The sequence below is a fragment of the Myotis lucifugus genome, unplaced genomic scaffold (assembly GCF_000147115.1).
Source record: "Myotis lucifugus unplaced genomic scaffold, Myoluc2.0 scaffold_37, whole genome shotgun sequence".
NCBI lineage: Eukaryota > Metazoa > Chordata > Mammalia > Chiroptera > Vespertilionidae > Myotis > Myotis lucifugus.
Window position 1 is genome coordinate 584,420 of NW_005871085.1, and position 24,894 is coordinate 609,313.

At 52.1% G+C, this 24,894-nt stretch overlaps 2 protein-coding genes across 6 annotated transcripts; one reads left to right on the plus strand and one right to left on the minus strand.

Annotated features, from left to right (window-relative positions):
* Window positions 1-1,238: 1,238 nt before the first annotated feature.
* On the plus strand, window positions 1,239-12,702 carry CUNH1orf210 (chromosome unknown C1orf210 homolog). 2 transcript variants are annotated; one of them, XM_023752687.1, is made up of 3 exons: window positions 1,239-1,386; window positions 11,689-11,801; window positions 11,946-12,702. In XM_023752687.1, the coding sequence occupies exons 2-3, from the start codon at window positions 11,783-11,785 to the stop codon at window positions 12,266-12,268; spliced, it is 342 nt and encodes a 113-aa protein (XP_023608455.1). In that variant the 5' UTR covers window positions 1,239-1,386; window positions 11,689-11,782; the 3' UTR covers window positions 12,269-12,702. The 2 variants fall into 2 exon arrangements, with proteins under 2 accessions (XP_023608455.1, XP_006087273.1); XM_006087211.3 differs by lacking the exon at window positions 1,239-1,386 and adding an exon at window positions 8,930-9,100 and having other exon boundaries at window positions 11,946-12,701.
* On the minus strand, window positions 2,489-24,307 carry TMEM125 (transmembrane protein 125). 4 transcript variants are annotated; one of them, XR_002828904.1, is made up of 4 exons: window positions 24,196-24,307; window positions 22,718-22,868; window positions 21,653-22,509; window positions 2,489-2,639 (listed from the first exon to the last, which is right to left on the minus strand). XR_002828904.1 is itself a non-coding variant. In XM_023752686.1 (3 exons), exon 3 carries the CDS (start codon window positions 22,364-22,366, stop codon window positions 21,707-21,709), a length of 660 nt encoding a protein of 219 aa, XP_023608454.1. In that variant the 5' UTR covers window positions 22,367-22,374; window positions 22,718-22,868; window positions 24,196-24,307; the 3' UTR covers window positions 21,139-21,706. The 4 variants fall into 4 exon arrangements, 2 of the variants coding, with proteins under 2 accessions (XP_023608454.1, XP_006087276.1); XR_002828905.1 differs by lacking the exon at window positions 2,489-2,639 and adding an exon at window positions 17,535-18,259; XM_023752686.1 differs by lacking the exon at window positions 2,489-2,639 and having other exon boundaries at window positions 21,139-22,374.
* Between the last annotated feature and the right edge of the window lie 587 nt (window positions 24,308-24,894).

Below are 24,894 nucleotides of genomic sequence, written 5' to 3' on the forward strand. Positions count from 1 at the left end.
AGACTTTTACTGACCTTGATCAGAATGAAACATACCTAATAATGTCAGCAGAGGTCTTTTGAAGAACACCAGCCCACCTCAGTTGCCATGAATAACAGTAATGGAACATTTGCAGGTGCCAGGAACAGTTACTGATGCCGCCTCATGGACTCTGCTTGTTGAGGTAGGTTTCATTATTATTCTCCTCATCTTACGGATGAAGACATTGGTGCTTTCTAAGGTTCGTTAAGTGGTGGAGCTCAACTCTGACCCCAGGCCTGCTGGTCTGACCTAGACAAGCAGGTTAAAAGTCTCTGCGGGCATTTATAGGAGGCTGCTATGAGTGTAATCCCCCAAACTCTTAAAAATGATTTCAAAAAGCCAATCGGTATGTACTTAGAAAGCACTAGAGATTTTATTCTGGAAAAATAATAAGCTCAACTCTGTGCTGTGTTATGATCGCGCGGGGCCCCTTTAAAAGGCAAAGATGGACCAGCAGAGACGGGCAGGCACCAATTTTCAGGGTGTCTTGCCTTTAAGGTACACCAGGTCCTTGCTTCACCCCAGATCACTCTGAAATCCTAGAACCAATAGCCTACGACACAAATGACTCATTGTTTTTCTGCTTCAAACCACAGCAAGCCTACTTAGAATACAAAGCACATTTTATGAGAGAAAGCTGCCACCCCAGGCCACAGCCACACATTCCCGCAGCATCCACCGCCTGGGTGAATCACAGGATTGCTTCCCGGTTGGCCAATCTCACTTTAAATGTTGTTTGAGGATAAAAGCTAGCGATAGCGACAGCACAATAAACCTCATGACTCATTCGACCCAACTCCCACCCTTTCTGCCTGAAGACATATTAGGGTTTTGCCATTTCCATTCTTGCCTCCACCCTGATGAAGGGGTGCTGGTGCAACAAGATGAGGGAGTGGGCTTCTGGGCCCCATGGAGAGAGACATGTCTCCTTCCAGGCTTACATAGTGCCTGCCACCAGAGGAACCGCCCCAAACTCTAGGGATTGCAGGTGGGCAAGGACGTTTCCGATTCCCATAAGGAAGCAGGAATGTGGGAGAGATGACTATTCCTATTGTGTGGGGAGGCAGGTCGGGGAGGGGGCACCATGACGGGGACGCGCTGTCAGCCACCTCTGGCCATTTGCCTGGCATGACATCCCTCTGGTGAGGGTGTGGTCGTTCCCTGCCAGGTCTGCTGAGCTCTGTTCTCCTAGACCCAGTTACCCCAGAGATAACTGAACAAGGAGGGGGCACAGACTGCTACCTCATTACACTGGGTGCGTCTGATGTCTAATTACATATCCAAGGTGGCAAGATGGAGCTGGTGGCTTGGGACGAAGTTGTCCCGTGAACCTGGATGCTGGATCTGATGTGGTAACCATTTGAGGTAATTATACTGCAGTTTCAGGGTGGTGTGTTTGGGGATGTAAGAGGCTTGGTGAGCTCTCCCTCAGGGCTTCATGGAATACCTGACAGACTCGTCCACCTTGAGGAAGTGAGCAAACCCTAGAAGCTGCAATATCAAGGCATTTCCTTAGTCTCAGGCCTGGGTCTGGGAAACTCCTCTGGGGATATAACCTTTGAGCCTACCTTAGCGCAAGCATGTCAAACACGAAGGCTAACACGGGCCCTAGCCGGTTTGGCTCAGTGGATAGTGTCGGCCTGCCCACTGAAGGGTCCCAGGTTGGATCCCGGGAAAGGGCACGTGCCCAGGTTGCGGGCTTGATCCCCAGTAGGGGAGCGTGCAGGAGGCAACCGATCAATGATTCTCTCATTATTGATGTTTCTATCTCTCTCTCCCTCTCTGAAATCAATAAAAAATATTTAAAAAAAAAGGCTAACACGGGCCAAATAAACAAGGTTTAAGTTTATGTGGGCTGCAAAAAAACAAAAGCTTCAATTTTCATAGAAATGTAGGTTTATTTCGAGAGACGGGCTGAATACAAAGGGCTGAAATAAATGAGTAATCATTAACATAAAATAATAGAACATTTTAATAAAAATTAATATTTTTTCTTGAACATTAACTTACCAGACACTGAATAACTGCACAAATTAATAAGCGTAATGCAAATAAACCTATTTTTCTTGTTTTCCAAAAGCGAAATATTTCCTGTTGCACATACCAAACAAGTCAGTCCAAGACTAATGACGTGGCAATCGGCTGCTAAAATATTCACGGCTAGTATTAGTGGAGAGAAATGGTGCGCCTGCGCATAAGGTGCGTAAGGGAAATGAATGCAACACGATTATAGTAATCAGTCATTAGCGAACGTTGTAGTTCGTTATGAATAATTATGTATAATTGGATATTGTAAAAATTAAGTTACGGAATTTTTATTAAAACGTTTCTTACATACGGTTATATTGGCTGGGCTGCAAAAATATTCGTTGTGGGCCCCATGTTTTCATCAAGCTTCAAGCCCAGTCCCCGCTGAATGCTGGGGACTCCACATCATCAGTGGCAGAGCAGGAGTGGGGAAAGGCCAGCCTCCGGGGAGGGAGGGGCTGAACTGCTGGGTGTCCTAGGCAGGTGCTGACTCTATAGCCAGGAGGCTGGGAGTGGCTGGAAATGGAAACGGGCAGGTCCCTTCAGAGGTTGCAAAGAAGAAGGGGTCCTCTATCTAGTCAAAGGAGCACCTGTTTACAATAGAAGAGAGGTTCCTGCACTCAGAGTGCAAAGGGTTAACACCAGTTCTTAAGCTGGAGGGAGCAAGTGAGCCCCCTGGAAATCTAACCATTCAGCAGACAAGTTTTTATTGGGCACCTACTACATGCCAGGCCTGTGAGCATATTTGTGACTGGATGTACATGTGCATTTCCCTGGTCCCATCAGCTTCTCAAAAGGGAACGACAATATCCCTAAGGCGAAGACCCGGGTCCAGTCCGCAGCAGGGAGGGGTTGGGTCAGATGGAGGAGGAAGTGCGTGCGAGGTGGGGAACCCAGACACCCCCTTCTTTTTCTTGCTCACCATTCATTTCCTTTGGGAAATATAATCAAATCTTTGAAAGGCAGAGGTAGCTTCTGTCACTCCAAATGATTGTGAGGAATCAAACATCTTGATGGCAAATCTTACTCATGGGAGCTGCTAAGAAAGAAATTCTGAGATGTTCTAAAACAATTCACAGTGGCCAGAGATCAAGAGAAAGAGAAGGTACTATTAATCTATTAATGGCTGCAGGCCAGCTAACAAAAGACTTCTCACATTCCTGTGTTGCCTGTTGGAATTTTGGATTAATTTCCAGGTGGCTATTTCCCAAGATTATTTTAGTTAGGCCCCATCTCACTCCAGGCGCGCATCCCCCCTTCCCAGCCCTCCACCCCTGCCCGCCTGTTTACAAAAGGGCTTTCGGACTGCTGCCCCAGCTAACCTAGAGGTGTGGACATTTCTTTATGAGGACTCAGCTATCCCGAAGCTGGCCCTATTTACCTGCCCCCACCCCTTCGCCTATAGCTCAGGTAACTTGACAGGTACACCTGTCTTCTCCCTTCCACCCACTTGATGTATAAAAGGCTTGCACAACTCTGGGATGGGGGACGGACGTAGCCATGCTGTTGGTGGTTTAGACTCCATGCCTAAGATCCATCTTGGACTAGCAATTTTGGCTCGGGAAAACTTTTCTTACAAAAGACTTTCAGCCGTGGAAGTTAAACATTTTTAGTTTAACAGAGCAAAGGGATGTAGTTGGGATATATAACTGGAAAGATGCTGGACCTAGAGTCAGAAGACCTGGATTCGAATACTGACTCTGCCATTTTTCAGTAGAGCCATTAACATGTTATCATGAGACCTCTGATGCAGAAGGTTGAGTTAATCACACGCTTCAGATAACAGGAAGACCCCGATAGGTCTGTAGGCTCCACCTCAGAACCACTCCATGGTTCATATCTCTGGGCTTGTCTTTATCAAGAATTGCATCTCCTGGAAACCTCCATTTCCTTATACCACCATCTGCTCATCACTTCATACTTTTTCAACTTCCTCTATTCCACCAGCAATTTCTCCTAAAATCCATTGATCCTACCACTTTTTCAGGGTTCCTCACACCTCCCCACCCTGTCCTCACTTCCCTCTTTACTGGGCCCAGATTTCATGGGCCATCATGGCAACTACTTGCTTGCCTACAAATCCCCACCCTCTCTCCATCTTCTCCCCACCTGTACTTGGAGTGGCTAGAAAACAAAGACACTTAATCACCCTAACTGACCGCTCACCCCAAGGTGCTACCTGGTGAGCCTATCACATGCTGGCAGGCTCTGGATGACCAATTCACACCTTCTCTTTCTCTTTGAACCCTGGAACCACTGTACTCTCAGCTGATGACATTGCTTCCTATTTCCCTGGAAAAACAGAAGCCCTGGGAAGAAAACTTCCTAAGGCTCCCATCATTTCACCTGTATGCTCAGCCTTCCTCAGAGGGACTCTCCCTGCTCCTGCCCAAGGTCAACCCTCCACCAGAGCACTTGACCCCATCCCCCTTGATGCCTTCAGGACTTCACACCCTTCTCTCTCATCCTTCTGCATCATCAATTTCCTCTCTCTCCTGGATTATTCTGGCCAGCCTACACACATGGTGTAACAGCTCCTAGCCTAAAAAAATATCCTCCATGATTGCACCCCCACCTCTAGTAACAGCACCACTTCTCTGTTCCTTTAAAAATTTATTTATTTGAGAGAGAGAGAGAGAGAGAGAAAGAGAGAGAGAGAGAGAGAGAGAAGGGGGAGAGAGAAAGAGAGAGAGAAAGAGAGAGAGAAACATCGATTTGTTGTTCTACTTATATATGCATTCATTGGTTGATTCTTGTATGTGCCTGACTAGGAATCAAAGCTGCAACCTTGGTGTTGTCCTGATACTGAGCTACCCAACCAGGACTTCTCTGATCCTTTTATAGCAAAATTCTTTGAAGAAGCGGTCACCACTTCCTCTGCTCCCATACTTGGTGCATTGCTCCAGTCAGGCATTCGTCCCCAACACTAGTGAAACTGCTCTGACCAAAGTCACCAGTGACCTCTACCTGGCCAATTTCAAAGTCAGATCTCAATCTGTATCTCAGTTGACTTATCACCCGCATTTGACGTAACTGCCAAGCTCTTGCCCTTGAAATACTTTCTTCTCTGGTCTCCAGGACACTCTCTCACATGTCTGCCTCCCACCATGCTGCTGGCCATGCCTCAGTCTCCTTTCCTGCTTCTCCTCAGCCCCTCTCCCCGTCCTGCTGTGCTCTAGAAGTCAGCCCTCAGCCTTCTCTCTTGACACCTAGATAACTGGCTTTAAAAATCATCCACATTTTGCTGCTGCCCACATTTTTTATTTCTAGCCTTTATCTCCCCCTGCATTCTGGCCAAATTTATGCTACTGCCTACTTAGGATGCTACCTGGATATCTCACAGGCATCTCCCATCTAACATGTCCCAAACTGAGGTCCTGGTTGCCCTCCCAAACCTCTCCTTTCTGGAGTCTTTCCACTTGAGTGAAGGACATCTCTATCCTACCAGCTGCTCAGGACAAAACTTTGGAGTTCTTCGCGGCCCCTTTTTCTCAAACCTGCATCCAGTCAGCAAATCACATAGGCTTCACCTTCAAAATATATCTAGGACCTGAGCACTTCTCCCCATTTCTACCTGAGCACCCTGAGGCCACAGCCCCTCTCTCCTGGATGATAGCAACAGCTTCCTAACTGGCCTCCCTGCTTCTACCCTGGCTCCTCTAATCCATTCTTTACACAGAAGCCGGAGGATAGTCCCTCAGTCCTCTGCTTAGATCATCAGTGGTTTCCCATCTCATGGAGGGAAGGACGTGATGAGGCCCCACATGAGCTGACAGCCGCCCAGGGCGACTCCTCCCATGTCTCCCCACTTACTGTGCTCCATCCAGCTGGGCTCCTGACGTTGCTTGAACAAGCCAGCCCTGCTCCTGCTGTCAGTCTTTGTCAGGGCTGTTTCCTCTTCCTGGAATGCTCTTCCCCTAGATGAGCATGGTTGCTGTTTCCCTATTATTCAGATCTCAGCTCAAACATCCCCTTTCAGTGAGTCCCCCCTTTTTCCTGACTAATGGAAAGTAACAGCCCCCTCCACGGCTCCCTATCACCTGAAGCTATTGTATTTTTTCATAGCCGTCACCCTGATCTGAAATGATCTTATCTATTTCTTGTGTATTGTCTGTCTTCCCCGCCAGAATGAAAGCTGTATGGTGGCAGGAGCTCTGTCCCCAGCATCTAGCACAGTGCCTACTACAAGGTTGTCAGGGCCGCTATGGGAGGTGGTAAAGGTTGTTCACTGAACCGAGCTCTGGCTGAGGGGCTAGTGGTGCTGATATCCAGCCTGCTCTCTGCTCTCCATGCTGTGGGGGACCCAACAGGTCGTCCTCTGCTATATTCTAATGTGTGTCTATGGGCTGGCTGTGGCTCTGTGATGGGTGATCAATACATACTCATTAAACAAGTGACTGACTGACGGATGTGCAGACCTTTCTGTGCTTTATTCTGTGGAACGTCTTGCTAATTCCCTTCTTATGGCTGTGTTTCTTCATCTATTATCGGGCTAATTAATATCTAATAGTGTAGTTATGAGGATTAAATGAAATAGTTCAGTAAAAAAGCTGGCACAGGTATGATTTCATTTGTAGGAAATATCCAGAGCAGGCAAATCCATAGAGAGAGAAGGCAGATTTTTGTAGTTGCTGGAGCCTGGAGTACAGGGGAAATGAGTGAGTGCTTAATGGGTAGAGGGTATCCTTTGGTGTGACAAAAATATTTTAGAACTAGATACAGTGATGGTTGTACAACCTTTTGAATATAATTAGTGCCACTAAACTGTGTACTAAAATGGTGAAATTTTTGTGATGTGAATTAGGTTATGTTATATGAATGCCTCAATTTTAAAAACAAATAAAACAGCACAGGTGTTCAATGAATACCTTTTGAATCCTATGATTTCCTTGCTTCAAAATCAAAGCAAAACCCCCAAACTTCCTGACTCCTCACTGTCCCATCATGGGTAGTATTCACTTTCCTCTTATTCACTTATTTCAGAAGGATTTATTGTTGCCGTTTTAGATGTTGGGGACTTGAAGGGGAATGAGACAGATGCAGACCCAACCCCAGAGTTTCCAGACTCACAAGAGGCCCTGCCAAATAAAGAGAAATTCACAATAGTGGTGGTCAGGGCAAAGGGAGAGAAGTGCCAGGTCTGGGGGGCGGGGCACTGAGGGTGGGAGGAGGAACCCAGACTAGGGAGAGTAAGGGAAGGCCATCTATATAAAGAGGCACCTAAACTGGGGTCTGAGTGATGAGTAGGTCTGGAAGAAAATCAGCCTGAGAGATGATGGACAAGTTGGGGGAAGGGCTGAAGGTGAGGGATAGGGGAAATCAGGGGCCCCAGGAATGGGGCATGCAGAGCCTGGGAGATGGAGCATGGTGGGTTCCAGGAGTGGAGAACAGTGTGGTGCGGCTGGAGGAGAGAGTATGAAAGGCAAGCACCAGATGGGGTGGGAGACCTAGGAAGGAGCCATTGGAAGAGTTCAGATTCCGTGTTAAAACATCCAAGGTCCTGCAAGGTCCTCCACTTTGTAGCCACAGTTCTGGCTTGCCCCACTTGCAACCCCTGGGCACAGTCCTTGTTCGGGTTGTGGCCTGAGGGACCCTGTGAATCCTGTGCCCGCATGGCTTAGCTCATGCAGTCCTTCCTCCCTTACATAGTCACTGAAAGCCTGCTCTGTGCCAGGTGCCGGCAAGCTAGAGACTGTTAACACTTGGTTCCACCCTAGAGAGCTTCTGGGTTAATGGGGAGGCAGCCCAGGAAATTATAACCGGAAAATCAATGGGTCCGTGCTGCCTGTCACTACTTGAGTCAATTAAGCAGAGACAGGGTTGAATCATATGAGAGTTTATTCCAATAATGCCGGCAGCATGGGAGAGCAGCAGGTCGTCCACAAAAATCTGCTCTGCCCCCCAGCATAGCCAGCCGCTTATATTGGGTAGAAGGACAAAGATGACGTGGGGAAGTAGGCAAAAGGGTACAGATGGGGAGGGTGGGCCATGGGCTGCATTTCCAGGTGAGCTCCCGGGTCCTACGTGCAACGCCCAGCCAGGTTAGAATGCGCCTTCTTTAACCAGAACAAAACAATCACAGTTAACAGAGCATGGTTAATATTTCTTACCATTATAGCTGGTCTCCAATATTCTATTTCTGCCCCTATCAAAATCACTACAGGATAAATAGAGAAATGCTGTGATAAAGGGTGTGCAGGGCATGCAGGAGAGAGAATGCTGGGCATCATGCTGGGCATCTCCACCCGGAGTGCCGGGGTAGACTGAGGGCTCCGGGAAAGTGACTCCTGACCGTATCTTCAAGGACAAGGAGTAGAACAAAAGGGAGATCCAGAGCTAGCTTTGTGGGGTCACAGGATCCTTGAGATCCAGATGAAGGCTGGACACACATACACACCATAACCCCCCCCCCCCCAAGATACATATACCATCCCCAAAAGGCCTTTGAACTCACACTCCCCATTGACCTTCACATCTGCTCTACACACACACACACACACACACACACACACACACACACACACACTTGCAGGCAATTTTAAGTGTGTCCTTGGCCTCTCTGGCTTCGCCTGGGAAGAATGCCCAACCTCCCCCCCCCCCACCCCTCCCCGCCCCCATCCTCCCTGCCTCCCGGTTCCGGCCCACCGCCTTCACAGGTCTGCAAAGCTCCCTCTTAACTCCGGACTTTGTACCTGTCACCGTAAAGTCATTGCTCATCTGGGCCGCCAGCCTGAGCAGCAGCCCGCTGAAGTGCCCGCCCCTTCTAGGGCCCATAGGACCACCCCTTCCTCTCAGGATCCCAACTGCACCAGCCCACCCGCCTCTCCCCAGTAGTGGGGGTGGGGGTGAGGCCAGTGCCATAAGGTTCTCCGCAAAAGCTTGGGAAGACTAGTTAGTCCTCCCGGTTGTGGGCGTTGCCTGCTGCCCAGCCCTCCGCCCTCACCGGCAGCTTCAGCCCCACCAGGGGCGTCCCCAGGTGAGTCAAGCCCCGCCCACTGTCTGCCGGCCCCAGCCGGAAGCTTCCTCCACGGAGTGTGCACAGTTCCTACAGGTGGGTAGCAGAGGGGAAGAATTGGGGGGCTGGGAGGAGGAACCCACAAGTCCCGGAGGGCTCCTGGGAGCAGGAAAGGAGCTACAGATCAGGGTGGGTGTGTATGTCTGAAGATTAGAGGAGGGGTGTGTTTGTTAGTGGAAGAAATGTGACTTGAGGGGTGGGGTGACCGCCTGTGGGTGTGGGGAAATGTCCTTGGGAAGAAACCACAGGGACAAGGCAGAAGGAAAGAAATAGGAGTAAGAGAAAGGTCAAATAAAATTCAATTCATTTCAATTAAACAAAATCTTGTTTTTTGAGGACCCAGTGCACAGTGTGGGGCCCACAGTAGGCACCCGCGGAGTGTTACTCATTTACCCGTCCTTTCTAGTTTCTCCTGTCCCACCCCTCACCCCCACTCCCATATTCACTCTCAGCTCTGTCCCTCACTCAACTCACAAACTGGCACTGAGCAGCCAAGTGCCAAGCTCTCTGGCAGTCCCAGGGCACAGGTCAATCATCCCAGTCTTTGCCCTCAGGGAGCTGCCCATCTAGTAACTGGCCAGTTCTGACTGGTAGTTTATGGTTTAGGCCATTGAAAGGGGCCATACAGAGAGGCCTGGGACAGCCTCACCAACTGGCGTGGCCTGACTTAGCATTCGAGATGGTGGACTCAAAGAAACTGAGAAGGGAGGCGGTGGCTGAGGTGGGAGGTGTCTGTGTGGGGAGAGGGAACTGTGGGAAGAGGAAGAAGAGTTTGGCCTGAGGGCCTTGTGCTGGATTGTGTGGCTGAGGAATTTGCATGCAGCACTGGGTGTGGTGAGCTCTTGGATTTTTAAACAGGGGTGTGAGGGGGTCAGATTTGGGCTTTAGGCCCATGGCTCTGGGGATTGGACTAGAGATGGGGCGAGACCAATTGGGAGGTTATTGTTAGAGTAAAGGTACAAGATGAAGGCAGCTCGGACTGGGGAAGTGGCAGTGGGGTGCAAAGGAAGGGAATAGTCATTCCAGAGATATTTAGAAGAACTGATGGACTTGGTGACAAGTTGGTGGTGAGGAGGGAAGGTCTCATTAAAGTATTGGTGTAAAAGACTATGGGGGAGTACTCCCCTAAACTAGGTGCTTATCTCCTAGGTACTTTCTTAGGTTGGATACTCCTTCCCAGGAGTATCTGATTTAGGTACTCCACCTGCAGATAATCTCTAGCCCTAGCTGGTCCTCCAACGGGTAGGGTACTTCCCTAACCTAGGTGCTCTTCCTCTAGATCAGTGGTCCTCAACCTTCCTAGTGCCGCGACCCTTTAATACACTTCCTCATGTTGTGGTGACCCCCAACCATAAAATTACTTTCGTTGCTACTTCATAACTGTAATTTTGCTATTGTTATGAATCATAATATAAATATCTGATATGCAGGATGTATTTTCATTGTTACAAATTGAACATAATTAAAGCATAGTGATTAGTCACAAAAACAATATGTAATTATATATGTGTTTTCTGATGGTCTTAGGCGACCCCTGTGAAAGGGTCATTCGACCCCCAAAGGGGTTGCGACCCACAGGTTGAGAACCGTTGCTAGATAGTCCCTAGATTCAGGTGTTGCCCCCCCGTTGGACAAGTCCCGGAGAGGAAGCCATAGCAAACTGAAACAAGGCTCTACACCAGTGGTTCTCAACCTTGGCTGCACATTAGAATCACCTGGAAATCTTGTTAAAATCCTGGTTTCTGGGCCTCATCATTAGTAACAAAGAAACAGAATTTCTGGAGGATGAGGGCCAGAAATCAGGATTTTAACAAGATTCCCAGGTGATTCTAATGTGCAGCCAAGGTTGAGAACCACTGGTCTCTAGATGATCTCTAAATACTTCCTTAATTCAGGTGCTCCTTCTCTAGATCCTCTCCAGCTCTAGCGATTCTCATCCAGATGATTTCCTGATTCAGGTGGTCTATATTTGGCTACTTCCTGATTACCGCCTCCCTCTGAGGGCTCAGGTGAATAGACAGAAGTGCCTGAAGGGCTGAGGGTAAAGGTGGGTTAAGAGGGGCCCCTGACTCAGGAGCAGAGGGGCCAAGTCTGCCCTGGCTGTGCTGAGACCCCCTGCCCTGGGTGAGGATTGGCACTGTCTTCCACGTGTGGTTTTCACTTTGGCTTGTTAACTCCAAGCAATTGCTGTTGTCCAACCTCTGGGAGCAGGACTGCCTCTGCCCCCACCTCCCATCCTCAGCTTACCATGCAATATAGCAACCTGGGCCCTGGGCTGGAACTTTGGCTGAATTAGTTGACCCTTCTGGGCCTCAGAGTCCTCATCTATAAAGAGAATAATGTTTACACCGACATTACAGATTGCTGTGAGCATGGTACCTGGATCATACAGTCTGCTCAGTGTAAGTTCCAGCATTGATTTATGTTTCCAGCCACTTCCAGAGCTGGACCCTGCAATATTTCCTTCCAAAGAGCCAATTTCTCGGCTTGTTTCTCTCTTGTGAACAACTGTTTATGGTTAGTTGTCCAGTCCCTAGCGTTTGTGTAGCACCCTAACGCGACTGTGAGGATGGCCTGCTACGTGTGCCCTGTGCCTGACAGCCACACATGTGTGTATGTTTCAGGATCTGTGCCCCAGGGCTGCCTATCACCTGGGATCTGCTTGGAGCCAGGGCTCTTCTGGCCAAGCCAAGGCTCACGGTGTCTTCCAGCTACTCCATGAGTGACACAAACCAAAGTGAGTAGCAGTGAGGGAAGCTGAAGAGGGGGGTGGTTTCCCCTTAGATGCTGGGGTTGGGGGAAGGACCCTGCCCCCACTCCTCTCGGTTTCCCCAGGGAGCCCATCTGGAGCCCATTCATAATGCTGTTCCTTTCTCTGCAGCCATTGTGGGACCCTCGGAGCTCCCCTCGCTATCAGCCATGACCCCTGGGCCAGGCTCTGGGGCCCGGGCATGGCCTGTGCTGGTGGGGGTTGTGCTGGGAGCTGTGGTCCTCTCTCTCCTCATTGCACTTGCTGCCAAATGCCACCTCTGCCGCAAATACCGCCTCAGCTACCAGCACCGCCCACTGCCCGGGACAAGGAAGGAGATCTGTCCGGAGGCCGGTGAAGATGAGGATGATGATGGTTTCATTGAGGACAATTACATTCAGCCTGGGGCCAGCGAGCTGGGGACAGAAGGTAGCAGGCACCATTTCTCCCTCTGAGTCACAACCTTTGCCTGACAGCTTAAGAATTGTAAATACTGCAATGAACTCAGGGATGGAGGTGGCTAGGATTTAAGGGCTGACCAGGGATTGAGCAATTTTCCCATCCCTGACACTAGCCACCAAAGTGACAGTGCCCCTCTCTTGCTCAATAACTCTCAATGGCTCCCTGCTATTCTCAGGATAAAGCCTACCAAGGACCTGACTATGGAAATGAGGCCTCTGTCAGCCTCTTGGTTTGCATTCTCCCTACTTAACTAGTTATTATTATCTACCAGTTGGTAACATTTTAGCAGATGAAAACCAGTGTGCCAAGTTTCTTATTGAAATTTTTTCCTATCAATACAGTGGGTAATCTAAATAGTTATAATATATTCTGTTTTTCACAGGTACTAATAAATCTATTTTTATTTCAAATAAAAATTAAAAGTTGCTCATTTTTATTTTCCTGAACTGGAACTTGTGCATAAAAGTGTTCTTTGTCACGGAGCTGGAAGATGCTGCTCCGACATGCCCAGCCTCCGGTGAGCCCCTCCCTCTCAAACCCTGTGAGCTTCTCTCCCAGCACCCTGGCCACATTTCACCTTAATCTTCATTGCAGTTTGCACTTATTTTTTACTGTGCCTGTCCTTACAGCTAGACTGTGAGCTCCCTGAGGCCACAGGCTAGGTCTCATTTGTGTCCTCAGAGTCTTGCACAAGGCAGATGCTAAATAAATACTTGTAAAATTTATTGAATTACTGTGGGCTCAGGAGTAAGTAGGTGAAGGATAAGGGAGTGCAGTTGATTGTGAAAAACTTGATTAAGAACTTGACAGGAAAAGATTAGGGTCACAGCTGCTGGTGGAATATTGGGGCAAGGGAGACAGTTAAGCTTCCTTGGTTCTTTGCTTCTTTTGCAAGCAATGGAAAGGAATCCTGGCTTTTGCATAGAATTAAAGGGACGGCTGTCTCAGGAGGACAGGAAGCAGGTGGTCCCAGCAGCCTGATTGTCAGCCTGATTTCTGTACCTCTAGTGCTTTGTCATTTATGGGCATTGATGAGACTCCAAGCCTGGGACTCCTAAACTCTCAGTTCTGAGTCTCAAGAACTCAGGTGAGAGAATCTGATTGGCCCAGGTTGGGTCCAGTGTCCACCACAGCTGTGACCAGTGAGAGCAGGCTCCTGTAGCACATATGTGATTTGGGGAGCCCACCTGTTTGTTCCAGGTCATTCCCAGACAAGGGGAAGTCATGAGCCAGGCAGCCACCCCACACTGTGTCCACCTGGATGCCACGTTAGCCTGCAGAAAGAGCCAGCAGAGGAGGAAAGGGAGGGATGACTAATGTAGGGAGGTGCTTGAGAAAAAGGCAGGAGGTCGAGGAGGACTGGAGCTGAAGCATAGGGTTTGAGGGGTGCCCATGGCAGTGATGAAGCTGAAGCATGGACCAGATCAGCTAGTGCAGTGATGGCGAACCTTTTGAGCTCGGCGTGTCAGCATTTTGAAAAACCCTAACTTAACTCTGGTGCCGTGTCACATATAGAAATGTTTTGATATTTGCAACCATAGTAAAACAAAGACTTATATTTTTGATATTTACTTTATATACTTAAATGCCATTTAACAAAGAAAACTCAACCAAAAAAATGAGTTCGCGTGTCACCCCTGACACGCGTGTCATAGGTTCGCCATCACTGAGCTAGTGCCTTGGTGCCAAGGTAGAGAGCTTGCTCTTCAATTTGAGAGCAACCTAGGCTCATCTGTGAACTTTTTGGGCAAGGGAATGCTGTCATCATGACAGAAAAGGCATTATGGATGCTGCTAAGCGATGGGTTGGAGGACAGAGACCAGGAGAGAGGTGACTAAGATGAGACTAATGTGTAGGGAACAGATTCCACACGTTGAAGGGGGCAGGGCTGACAGCACTGCTTGGCTACCGGATGTGGGGGCGGAAGGAGTCCAGGGAGCTGCCCTGGTTTCGGGCTTGATGGAGGAACAGGTTTCTTGGGAATGTGGATTCAGTGCCGGATGTAGATTTCCAGGGAAAGATGCCCCGGGGCAGCTGGGGTTCACTGGGGAGGGGAGAAGTCCTGTCAGCAGACATGGACTTGGGAATAGTCAGCCTGATTGTCACTGACACCCTGGGAGTGGTTTAGGTTTTGGAAGTGGAGTTGAGAGGCACTGAGAACTGAGTAGGGAAACACTGACATCCAAGGACTTGTCAGCAGGAGAGAGGAGCCCAGGGAGGAGGGAAGCCCAGCACACACAGCCCCAACTCCAGCAATTTTTCCTGAGTCCAGAGATGGTTGAATTGCCCCAGCCTGAGACCCGGAGAAGGACCCTGAGTAGCAGAACTAAGGGGCCAAGAACATGTCCTGGCTCTGAGGAGAGAGCTCCGAGGGGAGAGCAGCTGCGAACACAGTGGGTCTGTCCCCTGACCTAATGCTCCCGCAGGCCCACCTGAAGGAGCTGTCCTGCTGCAGTTCTGGGCCAGGAAGCAGCTTAGCTGGCCCTGTTTTCACATATTCTTTGGGACCTGAGTCAAGATGTCTGAGGGATCCAGGAGAAGGTATGGGCCCGATCCCAGAAGAGCAATTGCGTTTCCTGAGCCCTGCCCCCAGTCAGGGTCAGCAGGGAGGGCTTCCTCTCAGAACCTGCTGGAGGGCAAGCCTGGCTGAGCAGGACCGTGGGGTCATGAGTACCTTGGACCTTGTCCTGAGTGGCCTTGCTGGATTCCTCTGCGGAATCATTGCCATTGTGCTGCACATGCCTGGCCCCAGGCACAAATAGGGCATGTGACCTGGGCCCACAGGCGCAGGAGCCCAGGATGCTGAACGTGATGGGAGGCCTGGGACTTAGCCAGATCTGGCTCTGGTCTGTCCTCCTCTAGCTGAGGTCCTGGCCGCAGCTGCCTCTGCCTCAGCCTTGCACCCTGTCCTGCACCCCCAGCAGCTGCCACTACCTACTCTGTCCTGGGAACCCCAGCCCAGACCTGACTGTGGAGGACAACCCAGCTCCCAGCTGCCTTGTTCCGCTGTCCCCAAAGCAGAGCCAGATCCCTTGTCCATATGTGGAGGCCAAAGACAGGGGTCACACAAGCCACAGGCGTGAAGTTTAAGGAGCCCCAGCAGAGTAGCGGGTGAGTTGAGAGCTGAGACTCCCTGGATTCAAATCCCAGCTCTGTCCTTGATGAGCTGTGTGACCTTGGGCAAGTTACTCCCTCAGTGCGCACTCTCTTCTCAGTAAAATGGGGATCATAAAGCACTTGCCACACAAGGTTAGAAGGATTAAGTGAGTTACTTAAAGTGGAATTGAGCCGGCCTGTACAAGTGTTAGCCATTTGCCTGTGGGCTCCCCCAGGGCAATCACTCCTCACAATGGGTCCTCCCACAACCAGGCTTAATCCTGAGGGAGGAGCTTGTCAAGCCCCCTTTCTCCCCACTCTCTGGGCTGGGGTTTGAGCTTCCCTGTTTCCCAGAACTCAGCTCAGATCTGGTCAGGACAGAAAGGACTTGAATTCGAGTCTCTGATGCTATAGAATAACAACAATAGCACCGATGTCCTAGTGCTTCTTACAAGAGTCCTGCTGGGGAGGCAGCCCCATTTTATACACTGAGAAGTTGTAACTTGCTTCTTTGCTCAGCAATAATGCCATTATCTCAGTCCGAATTAATGCTCACAGACCCAGAGAAGGAACATCTTGTGACCTAAGTCAAGATGGGCATTGGGAATAGTCAGCCAGGGCTGGCACCCCTCCCGCTCCCTGAGTGAGTGGGGCTGAGAAGTCTCTGGGTGCAAGCTCCTGGTTTGGGAGAGCAGGCTGTGAGGGTAGAAGTGGTCTGTTCCATCCCTGGGGGCCCTTCCAGTCCCGGAGGCTGACTTCCCTGGCTATGCCGAGGGGAGTCTCTCAGGTCCTGAGGACAGTCAGGAAGGCGGCCCCTGTCCTGTGCAGAGTGCTGAGCATAAGGGGCATGTGTCAGTCCCCTGCAGCCTGGAGGAAGCTCCTTTGGGGAGACCTGAGTGACCCCAGAAGGCCTGAGGTCTCATGTAGGATGTGCTTGGATATGATATAAGCTCCACCTGGACTGGAACAGATTTGGAAATTTCTGGAACATGTTCTTCCAGTATCCAGGCATCCAGGTGACATGGCTGAGGACCTAGAGTTTGACTCTTGAGCTCAGAAGGAACATGTGGCAAGTCCTCTCTCTCCACCTCATCCGCCACCCGGTGGGAGCCTCTAGCTTCACACCACTGTCCTCTGTCTCTGTCGGCCCCTCTTGTCTTTTCACTCAATACCAGCTTAGATTTCAGGGTCTAATGTGTCAGCCTCTCTTGCCAGTCTCCTCCACTTACATGCCATTGTCTCAGCATTGCACACTCCAGGTGAACTCCGGCCTCGGACCTGGTGCCTGGCCCCTGTGTGCTGTGGAGTAAGACCCACCATTGTCTAGGCTGTGGTCTCTACCGGGCCTCCAGCCTCTCATGGGCTCTCACAGCTTCCGGCAATCGCCCTGTTTTCTTGGTCCCATCCCTCTCGCACTCTCCATAGCAGCTCCTTAAAATGGCCTGTGCCTCACGGACACAATAGTTATTGGTCAGGGCCTCCCTCAATTTCCTGCTACAACACCCACAACTGTAACCTCTTTCCATTCTTCTCTCTCATCAAAATGGCTTTGTAAGCCCAATCCTCCACCTTGTGTCCTGGACCTCCCCTCCCCGCCTCCTGTTCAGGGACTTTAAGAGCAGCTTCTTCTCTACCTTGTATCTTAAACCTCTTTCTATCCACCTTAACCCATCCCATCTCCCACCCTCCAGTCAGTCACAAGGACCTGTCAGTCCAGCCTCTGAACATCCGTGGAATCTGTTCTGTTTCATTCTGTCCCTCATCATCTTGCATCTGGACGATGGCATTAATCAACCAGCCCATTTCCTTGCCTCCATTTTGGCCCCTTCCGATGAAGTTTCTGTGCTGCAGGCAGGATGATTGTCCTAAAACACGTTCTGACCAGGCCATTCCTCTGCTGACAGCCCTTCACTGGCTTGCTCTTGGCCTTGAGAAACTGCCACATGCTAGGGAGCTGCTGAAGCCTGGGACTGGCCGAGGGCCCCTCCTTTGCACTCCTCACCTCTTCCCAGCTACTGCTCCATGTTTCAGCCACACAAACCCTTAGTGGTTCCTCTTTTTAAAAAATATTTTTATTGATTTCAGAGAGGAAGGGAGAGGGAGAGAGATAGAAATATCAATGATAAGAATCATTGATTGGCTGCCTCCTACATGCCCCCTACTGGGGATCGAGCCTGCAATTGGGTATGTGCCTTAATGGGGAATCAAACAGTGACCTTCTGGTTCATAACTCGATGCTCAACCACTGAGCCACACCGGCTGGGCCCTTTGTAGTTCCTTGAAGGAGCCAAGTTCCCTTGTCCCTAGGCCCTTCTGCTATTTCTTCTTTCTGGGGCACTCTTCCCACCCCTTAGGGCCAGCGGAGACATCACTTCTGGGACTGTTTGGCCATTTCTTCTTCTTTTTCTTGGAGAGCTCACCCTGGTTCCACACAGCAGCCAGTGAGTCCCAAATCCTACTCTCACTCCCCTGATTAAATTTGTCCCATGTTTCTCAGAGTCCTGAGGACAAAGTCCAAATTCCTCAGCTGGGCTGCCAAGGTCATTGCCTGGACAGGAGCAAGGAGGAGGGATTTGGTGGGAGGGATGTGAAGGCTTCTTTCCATAGGACTCTCAGTCTCTCGAGGTGGAAGGTCAAGCCACCTGCAGGGAGTGATGTTAGGTGACCTAGGATGTGAAGGGAGTGGAGGTAACTTGAGGGTCACTGTGGGAGCAGCTGACGAGGGAAACTGTAACTGATGAGCTACTGCAGACCCGGCTGAGACTGGTGATGAGGAATTCACGGTGACGCCTGCTGCCTGGCTGTGCCGGTCTCTCTAATAACCACTCCCTGAGGGGCGGCAGGTGCAGTGAAGGCCAGTGTGTGGATTAGTCCATGGAGGTGGTTTCCTGGGAGAGCGGGACCAAAGGGGCAGGTGGCTAAGGAGTTGAGGACTCTGTCACCGAGTGGGTGAAATGACGGGTCGAAGAATCATCACCAGAAGGGAGATAAGGGCAGGAGGGGGAGGTAAGAGAGGAAGGGGCAGCTTTATATTTATTTTTTGTTAATCCTCACCCGAGGATATTCTTCCATTGAATTTTAGAGAGAGTGGAAGAAAGGGAGAGAGGCAGAAGCATCGATATGAGAGAGACACATCGATTAGTTGCCTCTAGCACCTGCCCCAACCTGGGGCCGGGAATTGAGCCTGCATCAAACCTGGGACCCTTCAGTCTGTGGGCTGACACTCTACCCACTGAACCAAACCTGCTAGGGCAGGAAGGGGAGCTTTAGGCTCTAAAGTTTAGAGAGATAGCAGAGGGGCCGGTGGCCAGCTGGTTGTAATGTGGACCAAGATGGGGTTTTGTGACGTGCTTTGAGCAAACAGGCTGGAGACGGGAGGTTGTGGGTGGGCTCAAGTGATTGAGGAAGCGGTAGCATTTCTGCCCTGCCTGTGCCTTGACCTAGCTCTTACCCTCCCAACTCATGTTCCAGATGGGTGTGCAGAGGTCTACTCCCACTGCTGTCTGAAGTAGGCCATCTGGGGGCACAAACTATATTCTTCATGCGGCCTCCTTTCCAGGAGAGCCTGGCACGGGCCTTGCCTGGAGTAGCTGCTCATCCAGACATCTGTGCCATGTAACCCTCCCCCTCCCCATTTTCTGGGCCTCTGTTTTCTGTTTTCCTTTAGTTTCTTAAGAGAAATATTATGGAAGAGTCTAGTCCTGTCTCAGCCAAAAAGAAACATGATTCCTCCCCGTGTTACAGGATGGAGAGGTGTCCTGTGGTCCTCGAATGGCCCAGGGGCTGGGATAATGCTTGCTCCCTCCTGGGAACCCAGGAAGAGCGAGAATTTCTGGGGCAGGCAGTGTGGGGCCTCAGGAGAGTCAGGGCCAGCAGTGGACAGCAGCCTAACTTCCCTGCCCTTCCCAATTATAGGGATCTCTGATCTTTGCACACACATTGCCATCCAACAAAGCACCTACTAGGTGTCAGGCCTGTGCTGGGAACTAGGGACACACAGGTGAGAAGACCCAAACCCTGCCAGGAGGAGTTTACCACCCAATTAAGGAGACAGGTGCACAGAGAAAGAATTGCAGACTGGTGTCTACAATTGAGCGTTTGGGCTAGAAAAGGGGCAACTCTCTAGTTCAGGGGAGAGAGTCAGGGAAGACTCCCAGAGAAGTGAGTCTTGAAGAAGGACATAAAGGCAAGGAAAGAACATACAGAGGCTGGGAGAAGGGAGAGGACACGGTGAGGCTCAGCAGTAGTCTAGTGTGTCTGGCTCACGGGGTGATTCGAGGAGGGAGAGACCAAATCAGCTAAAGTCTGCACCTTAGCCTGCAAGAGGTGGGGCCATGGGAGGATCTCAAGGTAATTTGCATTTTTGTTTTAGCACAGTCACTGGGGCTCCATGTGTACATACTGGAGTTGGGGAGGGGAAGTTGCATTTAAGAGGAGAAAAGAACAAAAGTAGGGAGAACAGTAGAGAGGCTGCTGCACAAATAGGCCGAGACGAAGAGGACTGTGGGAGATGAGTGTGGAGGTCTGATTACCACAAGAACATCTACAAAGGAAGTCCGCAGGAGCTGATGTGTGTGCTGGACACGGGGTGAGGGAGAGCGAGGGTGCTGTCTGGGTCCGGCTGAGGGTTCTAACCTGGACGCTGGGTGAATGGTGAGATGGAGGAGCTAGTTTAAGAGCCAGAAGAGGGGTTCCAAGTTGAATATCTGGAGGGTCCGAGGTGCCTTTGAAATGTATCTGCTGCTCCCGGACACGCCCTATTCCAGTGATGGCGAACCTTTTGAGCTCGGCGTGTCAGCATTTTGAAAAACCCTAACTTAACTCGGGTGCCGTGTCACATATAGAAATTTTTCGATATTTGCAACCATAGTAAAACAAAGACTTATATTTTTGATATTTATTTTATATATTTAAATGCCATTTAACAAAGAAAACTCAACCAAAAAAATGAGTTCGCGTGTCACCTCTGACACACGTGTCATAGGTTCGCCATCACTGCCCTATTCCTTCTGCTCCCGCGGCTCTCTCCCTGGCTTGGCAACACCCTTGCCCTCATCCAGCAGCTCGGTGTTGTCTCCAGGAGACTGCCTTGATCTCGGCAGCTGGAAGCAATGTTCTCTTGTGGGAGCCCTTATAGGTCTACATTGAACACGTCTGGTCCCCGCTCTCTGCTGGCTGAGGTGCTGCCTGCCTGTAACTGCACCTTGTGAAGCAGGAAGTGATGAAACGCTCTTCTGGTGAAACTTTGCCCTGGGCACCCAGGGAGTGGAGATTGATGACCACACCAGAGACGGGAGATCCCTTCCAGGGTGGACCTCAAGCAGGAAGTGACTCTTAGCACCCAAGCGGGTTTCACACAGCCCTCCTGTGCCCCGGAACCCGGAGTCAGGCCAGCCCGGGCAGCGAGGACACGGACCAGGACCGGGATGTTCCGGTTGCAGAGGCGGGCAGGGAGCTGCAGCCTCCTGAGTCACCAGCTGACAAAACCCCAATACCCGAGGCTTCATCGTGAACCAGCACGTGAGCTAATGGCAAGGACCCCCCTGCCCTCTCTGGGGCCAGAAACCCACCCTCTTCCCGAAGCTGAGCACCCCTCAGCCCCCTCTCCCCTCGGCTTCACAGCAGCTGAGAGGAGGAACCACAGGCCTTACTGAGGACTCCTGCAGGCGCGTTGGGCACGGAGCAGGCACGAGTGTTCACTCGGATGGGGTGGGTGTGAGAGGGGAAGGAAGGTCTCTAGGTGAGCTGGGATGTAAAGACAGTGACAGTAACGGCAGCCACCACTTTTAATGCACATCTGTAAGGTACCCCGTCCTTCCATACTCGATCCTCAGAATTCATGACCACAACCATGACTCTCAAAAACTGAGGCTCAGAGAAGCCGAGTCACTTGCCCAAGTTGCCCAGCTGGGACGTGGTCGAGGGGGATTCCAACGCAGGCCTGTCAGCCCCGGAGCCCACTCCGCCACCAGTGGTTCTCCTCAATGAAGACTTGCTGGTGCGGTCTCCGGGGTGGGCAGCAGTCACTCCCGGGGAAGTCCCTGACGAGTGCGAGAGGGCAGGATTGGCTGGGAGGGGTGTTGGGAATAGGAGCGAGCCCAGAATCTCCAGGGGCCCCAGATACTTCTCTGCCTGGAGACCCCAGTGCAGACAGGCAGCCTCTGACGGGTCCATGGACACAACACCCAGTTCCAAGAAGACACACACCCACCGTCCCGTAGGGCCGGACAGTCCTGGGGAGGTGCGCACACACAGTCACACACACACACACACACACTCACACGCCAGCACAGGTCCATGAGGCTGAGGCAGCTGTGGCAAGGGCTCCGGCTTGGTCAGATGAGGCTGGCGATGCTGGAAGTGGTCTCATGACGCTGGCCAGCAGAGAGCCGTCCTGAGATGCTGAAGATGCTGCCGCTGCCACTGTGGTCACTGTGCATGGAGGGGGCAGCTGCGCGCAGGGGAGGGCAGTGTCCACTCACGCCCACCTGATACAGCAGCAAGCCCAGCAGCAAGAGTGAGCCGGAGGCAGCCAGGGCGATGCCCACGGACAACATGACGGCCAGTGGCCGGGCAGGGGCTGGGGCGGCGGCCAGCCCGGCCAGCGTCAGGCCGGTGACCAGCAGCACCAGGCCACTGAGCAGCACCACGAGGGCGTCGGCACCGCCACCGCTGCGCAGCAGGGCCACGTGTTGGGGCTGGCGTACGCAGTTCATGTCCTGCACGGCTGAGCTCATCAGCTGCTTAACCAGAACCAACAGCGCCAGCAGGCAGAGCACAGTGCCCACTGCCAGCCGCCACTCGCCCGAGCGACTGCTGGTGGAGGCGAGCAGTGCCACGCCGCCTGCCCCGCAGCCAGCCACGAGGCCCACCGCCATGGCAAAGCAGAGTGCCGAGCGCCGCGGCTCCTGGGACCACCACAACTCCACCTGCTCTGCCAGCACATCTGGGGGCAGCGCCCGGCCCCGCGGGGCAGGAGCCTCTCCTTCCGACATGGCCGGGTCTGGTGGAAGTCAGGGCAGAGGGCAGCACCAGGGTTAGAGGGGGCAGATCATGGCCTGGAGCCCCCACCACCTGCTTGGCAGCTGGAAGCCCGAAGTCCTATTCCTCTCACAGTCCAGGGCAAAGGCACCATCATCTGTGAGGGAGAATCACTGTTGTTACCTCCCCAGCCCGCCTGCCCACCACGGTCTCTCCTGGGGGCTGTGGGGATGATCCCTGGGAATACCCCCCAGGAAAGCCCCCTCCCCAGCACTGCTGCTTGGGATGCCTCCCCAATGACCCCAGGAGAGTTTCCCCATATAAAGCACCCCCACCCCTCCAGGGATCCCCCTTCCCCAGCTGACCTCTCTGGCTCTCTCAGTTGCCTGTCCCATCCCGGCTGGCCGAGGGAGCTGGTGCCATGGTGGATGGTGGACGGTGGCCGATGACGAAGAGCCAGAGATAAAGCCTCATTCAGGATCCAACTCACATGGCTTCAGCTGTCACCACTGGCTCCTGGGGGGAGGGAGGGGGGTGACTTAACCCTTCTGGAACCAGCAGCCTGACCCTGAATATTCTCTCTTAGGGCTGTGGTTCCTTCTCTGCAGGTTAGGATCTAATCCCTAACACCCGCCTTCCCCTAACATCCCATCCAATCTCACAGCCATGGCCGCAGGTTCCCGAGTCACCCGTGCCCCTCAAATCCCAATCTCCCTCCCAGGCTCCAGACCCATAAGCCAACTGTCACCTTGATGTCCCATAGTCACCTCTGATGCAACAGGTCCCACCCAAGCTCGTCACCTTACCCAAACCTGCTCCTCCTCTCATGCTTGTTCCTCACTTATGCACGTCCCAGGGAGGCCGCCTCTCCACATTTCTCCATCCCATTCCCTGCCTCATCCCCACTGCTTCCCGACTCTTCAACACCCCACTCTTCACAGGTCTTCTGTCCCCCAGCTCTTCACCCTCCCGCCCCCCCCACCCCCACCCCATCATCCTCCTCCAAGATTTTTCTAAAGTTGTGCAAAGGGAAAGAAGGGCTCTGGACCCGAACCCCAGCTGCAGTCCTTACACCATGGGAACTCGGTGAGGGACCTCAGAGTGGTTACTCATTTAACATGTCCTGAAGGCGCCAGGCAGCAGGACTGGGCAAACGAAGCAGCCAGGGTCCCTGCCCTCAAGGAGCTTCAGTTACAGCAGGTTCAGGCCATAAATGCTGGGTGTGGATTCACCAGGAGAGGGTTTTGGGGGAGGGTCAGGGTCAGGGACTTCCCTTGCCTTCACCTCTTAAAGCCCCAGGCTCCTTATCTTAAAATCGAGGACAAAACATTTATCTTGAGGGGCCAGGGCGAGTCATTTGATATCTCCATTTCAGAATTTCAGTGGGAATTCTGGGGCCCCCACAGATGCCCAGAGCGTGCTTTTTGAATAAAAAAACACAACATTCGTTCTCTCCTCCAATTCAGGATGGGACTCCTGCTATAGACTTAGGACCCGGGCGCTGGGTCACTTCCGGAATGTGGCTGCGAGGCTGTACGTGGGTTGCACCCCAGGTGAGGCATCAGTCCTGCACAACCCCTCTGCAGGGCCACTCGGCAACCGGTAGGAGGGGCAGGTGCAAATGCCCCTAAGGGAGATGGAGAAGGGGCCGTGGGAGGGGCGCTGGTGTCCGTGCCACATTCCCCGGGGCGGTGACTTCACTGGTCTGAAAGTGCTTGCACAGGTGCGCTGGGACCGCGGGGCCAGGCTGGGGGCGAGGTGGAGGCTCAAAGGTGACCAGCCAGTGGGAGAAGATGGAGGCGGTGGGGGGAAGGGGGGGTTAGGGGGGCCCAGGGACACTCACGAGAAGCCTGGGAGTGCTGGATCCAATCCGAGCCCGGCAGGAGGAGCGCTCCAGCTCCGTTTCCGGGGAGGTGCTTCACCTGCCTAACCTGCACCCTGGTGCGCCGGTGGGGGTGGGGGGCGGGGGGCGGGGGAATCAACAACAGGTGTTTCCTAGTCGGGGCTTGAGCTGATTGGCTGACGTGGCACTCCTTCTCCCGGGAGGCATTCCTGGGAAGGGAGGGGCTCTGTCAGCTGCTGTTGGGCTCCAGCAGAATTCCCGGACCTGGGCCGCAGGAGAAATGTCTCTCCCCGCGCGCCTGGGCCCTGCCCGTTCCCCCAGCTCCAACCCCATCTTAGATTCAGCCCCAGCTGCAGTTTCAAACCCTAACTAGAACCCCTAGCTCCAACCCCAGATCTTACCCCACATCTTAGCCCCAACCCTGAGTCTTGAAATATAATCTCAATCCCCAGCCTCATTTCCAAATCTAATTCCTGTCCCAGTTCCAAAACCCAACCCTGAATCTGGCTTGGACCTCAGCTCAAATTCCTCACCTGACCCCAGCTGCAAATCCTGGAATTAGGTCCTGGACTCCACTCTCATCTCAGTTCCTGAATCCAGTCCTCAAATCCCAAACCTGGACTCAGACTGAGCCTCAGCCCCAAATTCCACAGCTGGTCCCTAAGCCCCAGTCCCCTGGCACTTTCCCCTGGGCTGAGG

What these genes read in the sequence shown, in the direction of transcription:
- TMEM125 (XM_023752686.1), bottom strand. Translation starts at nt 22,366, where the DNA reads ATGTCGGAAGGAGAGGCTCCTGCCCCGCGGGGCCGGGCGCTGCCCCCA.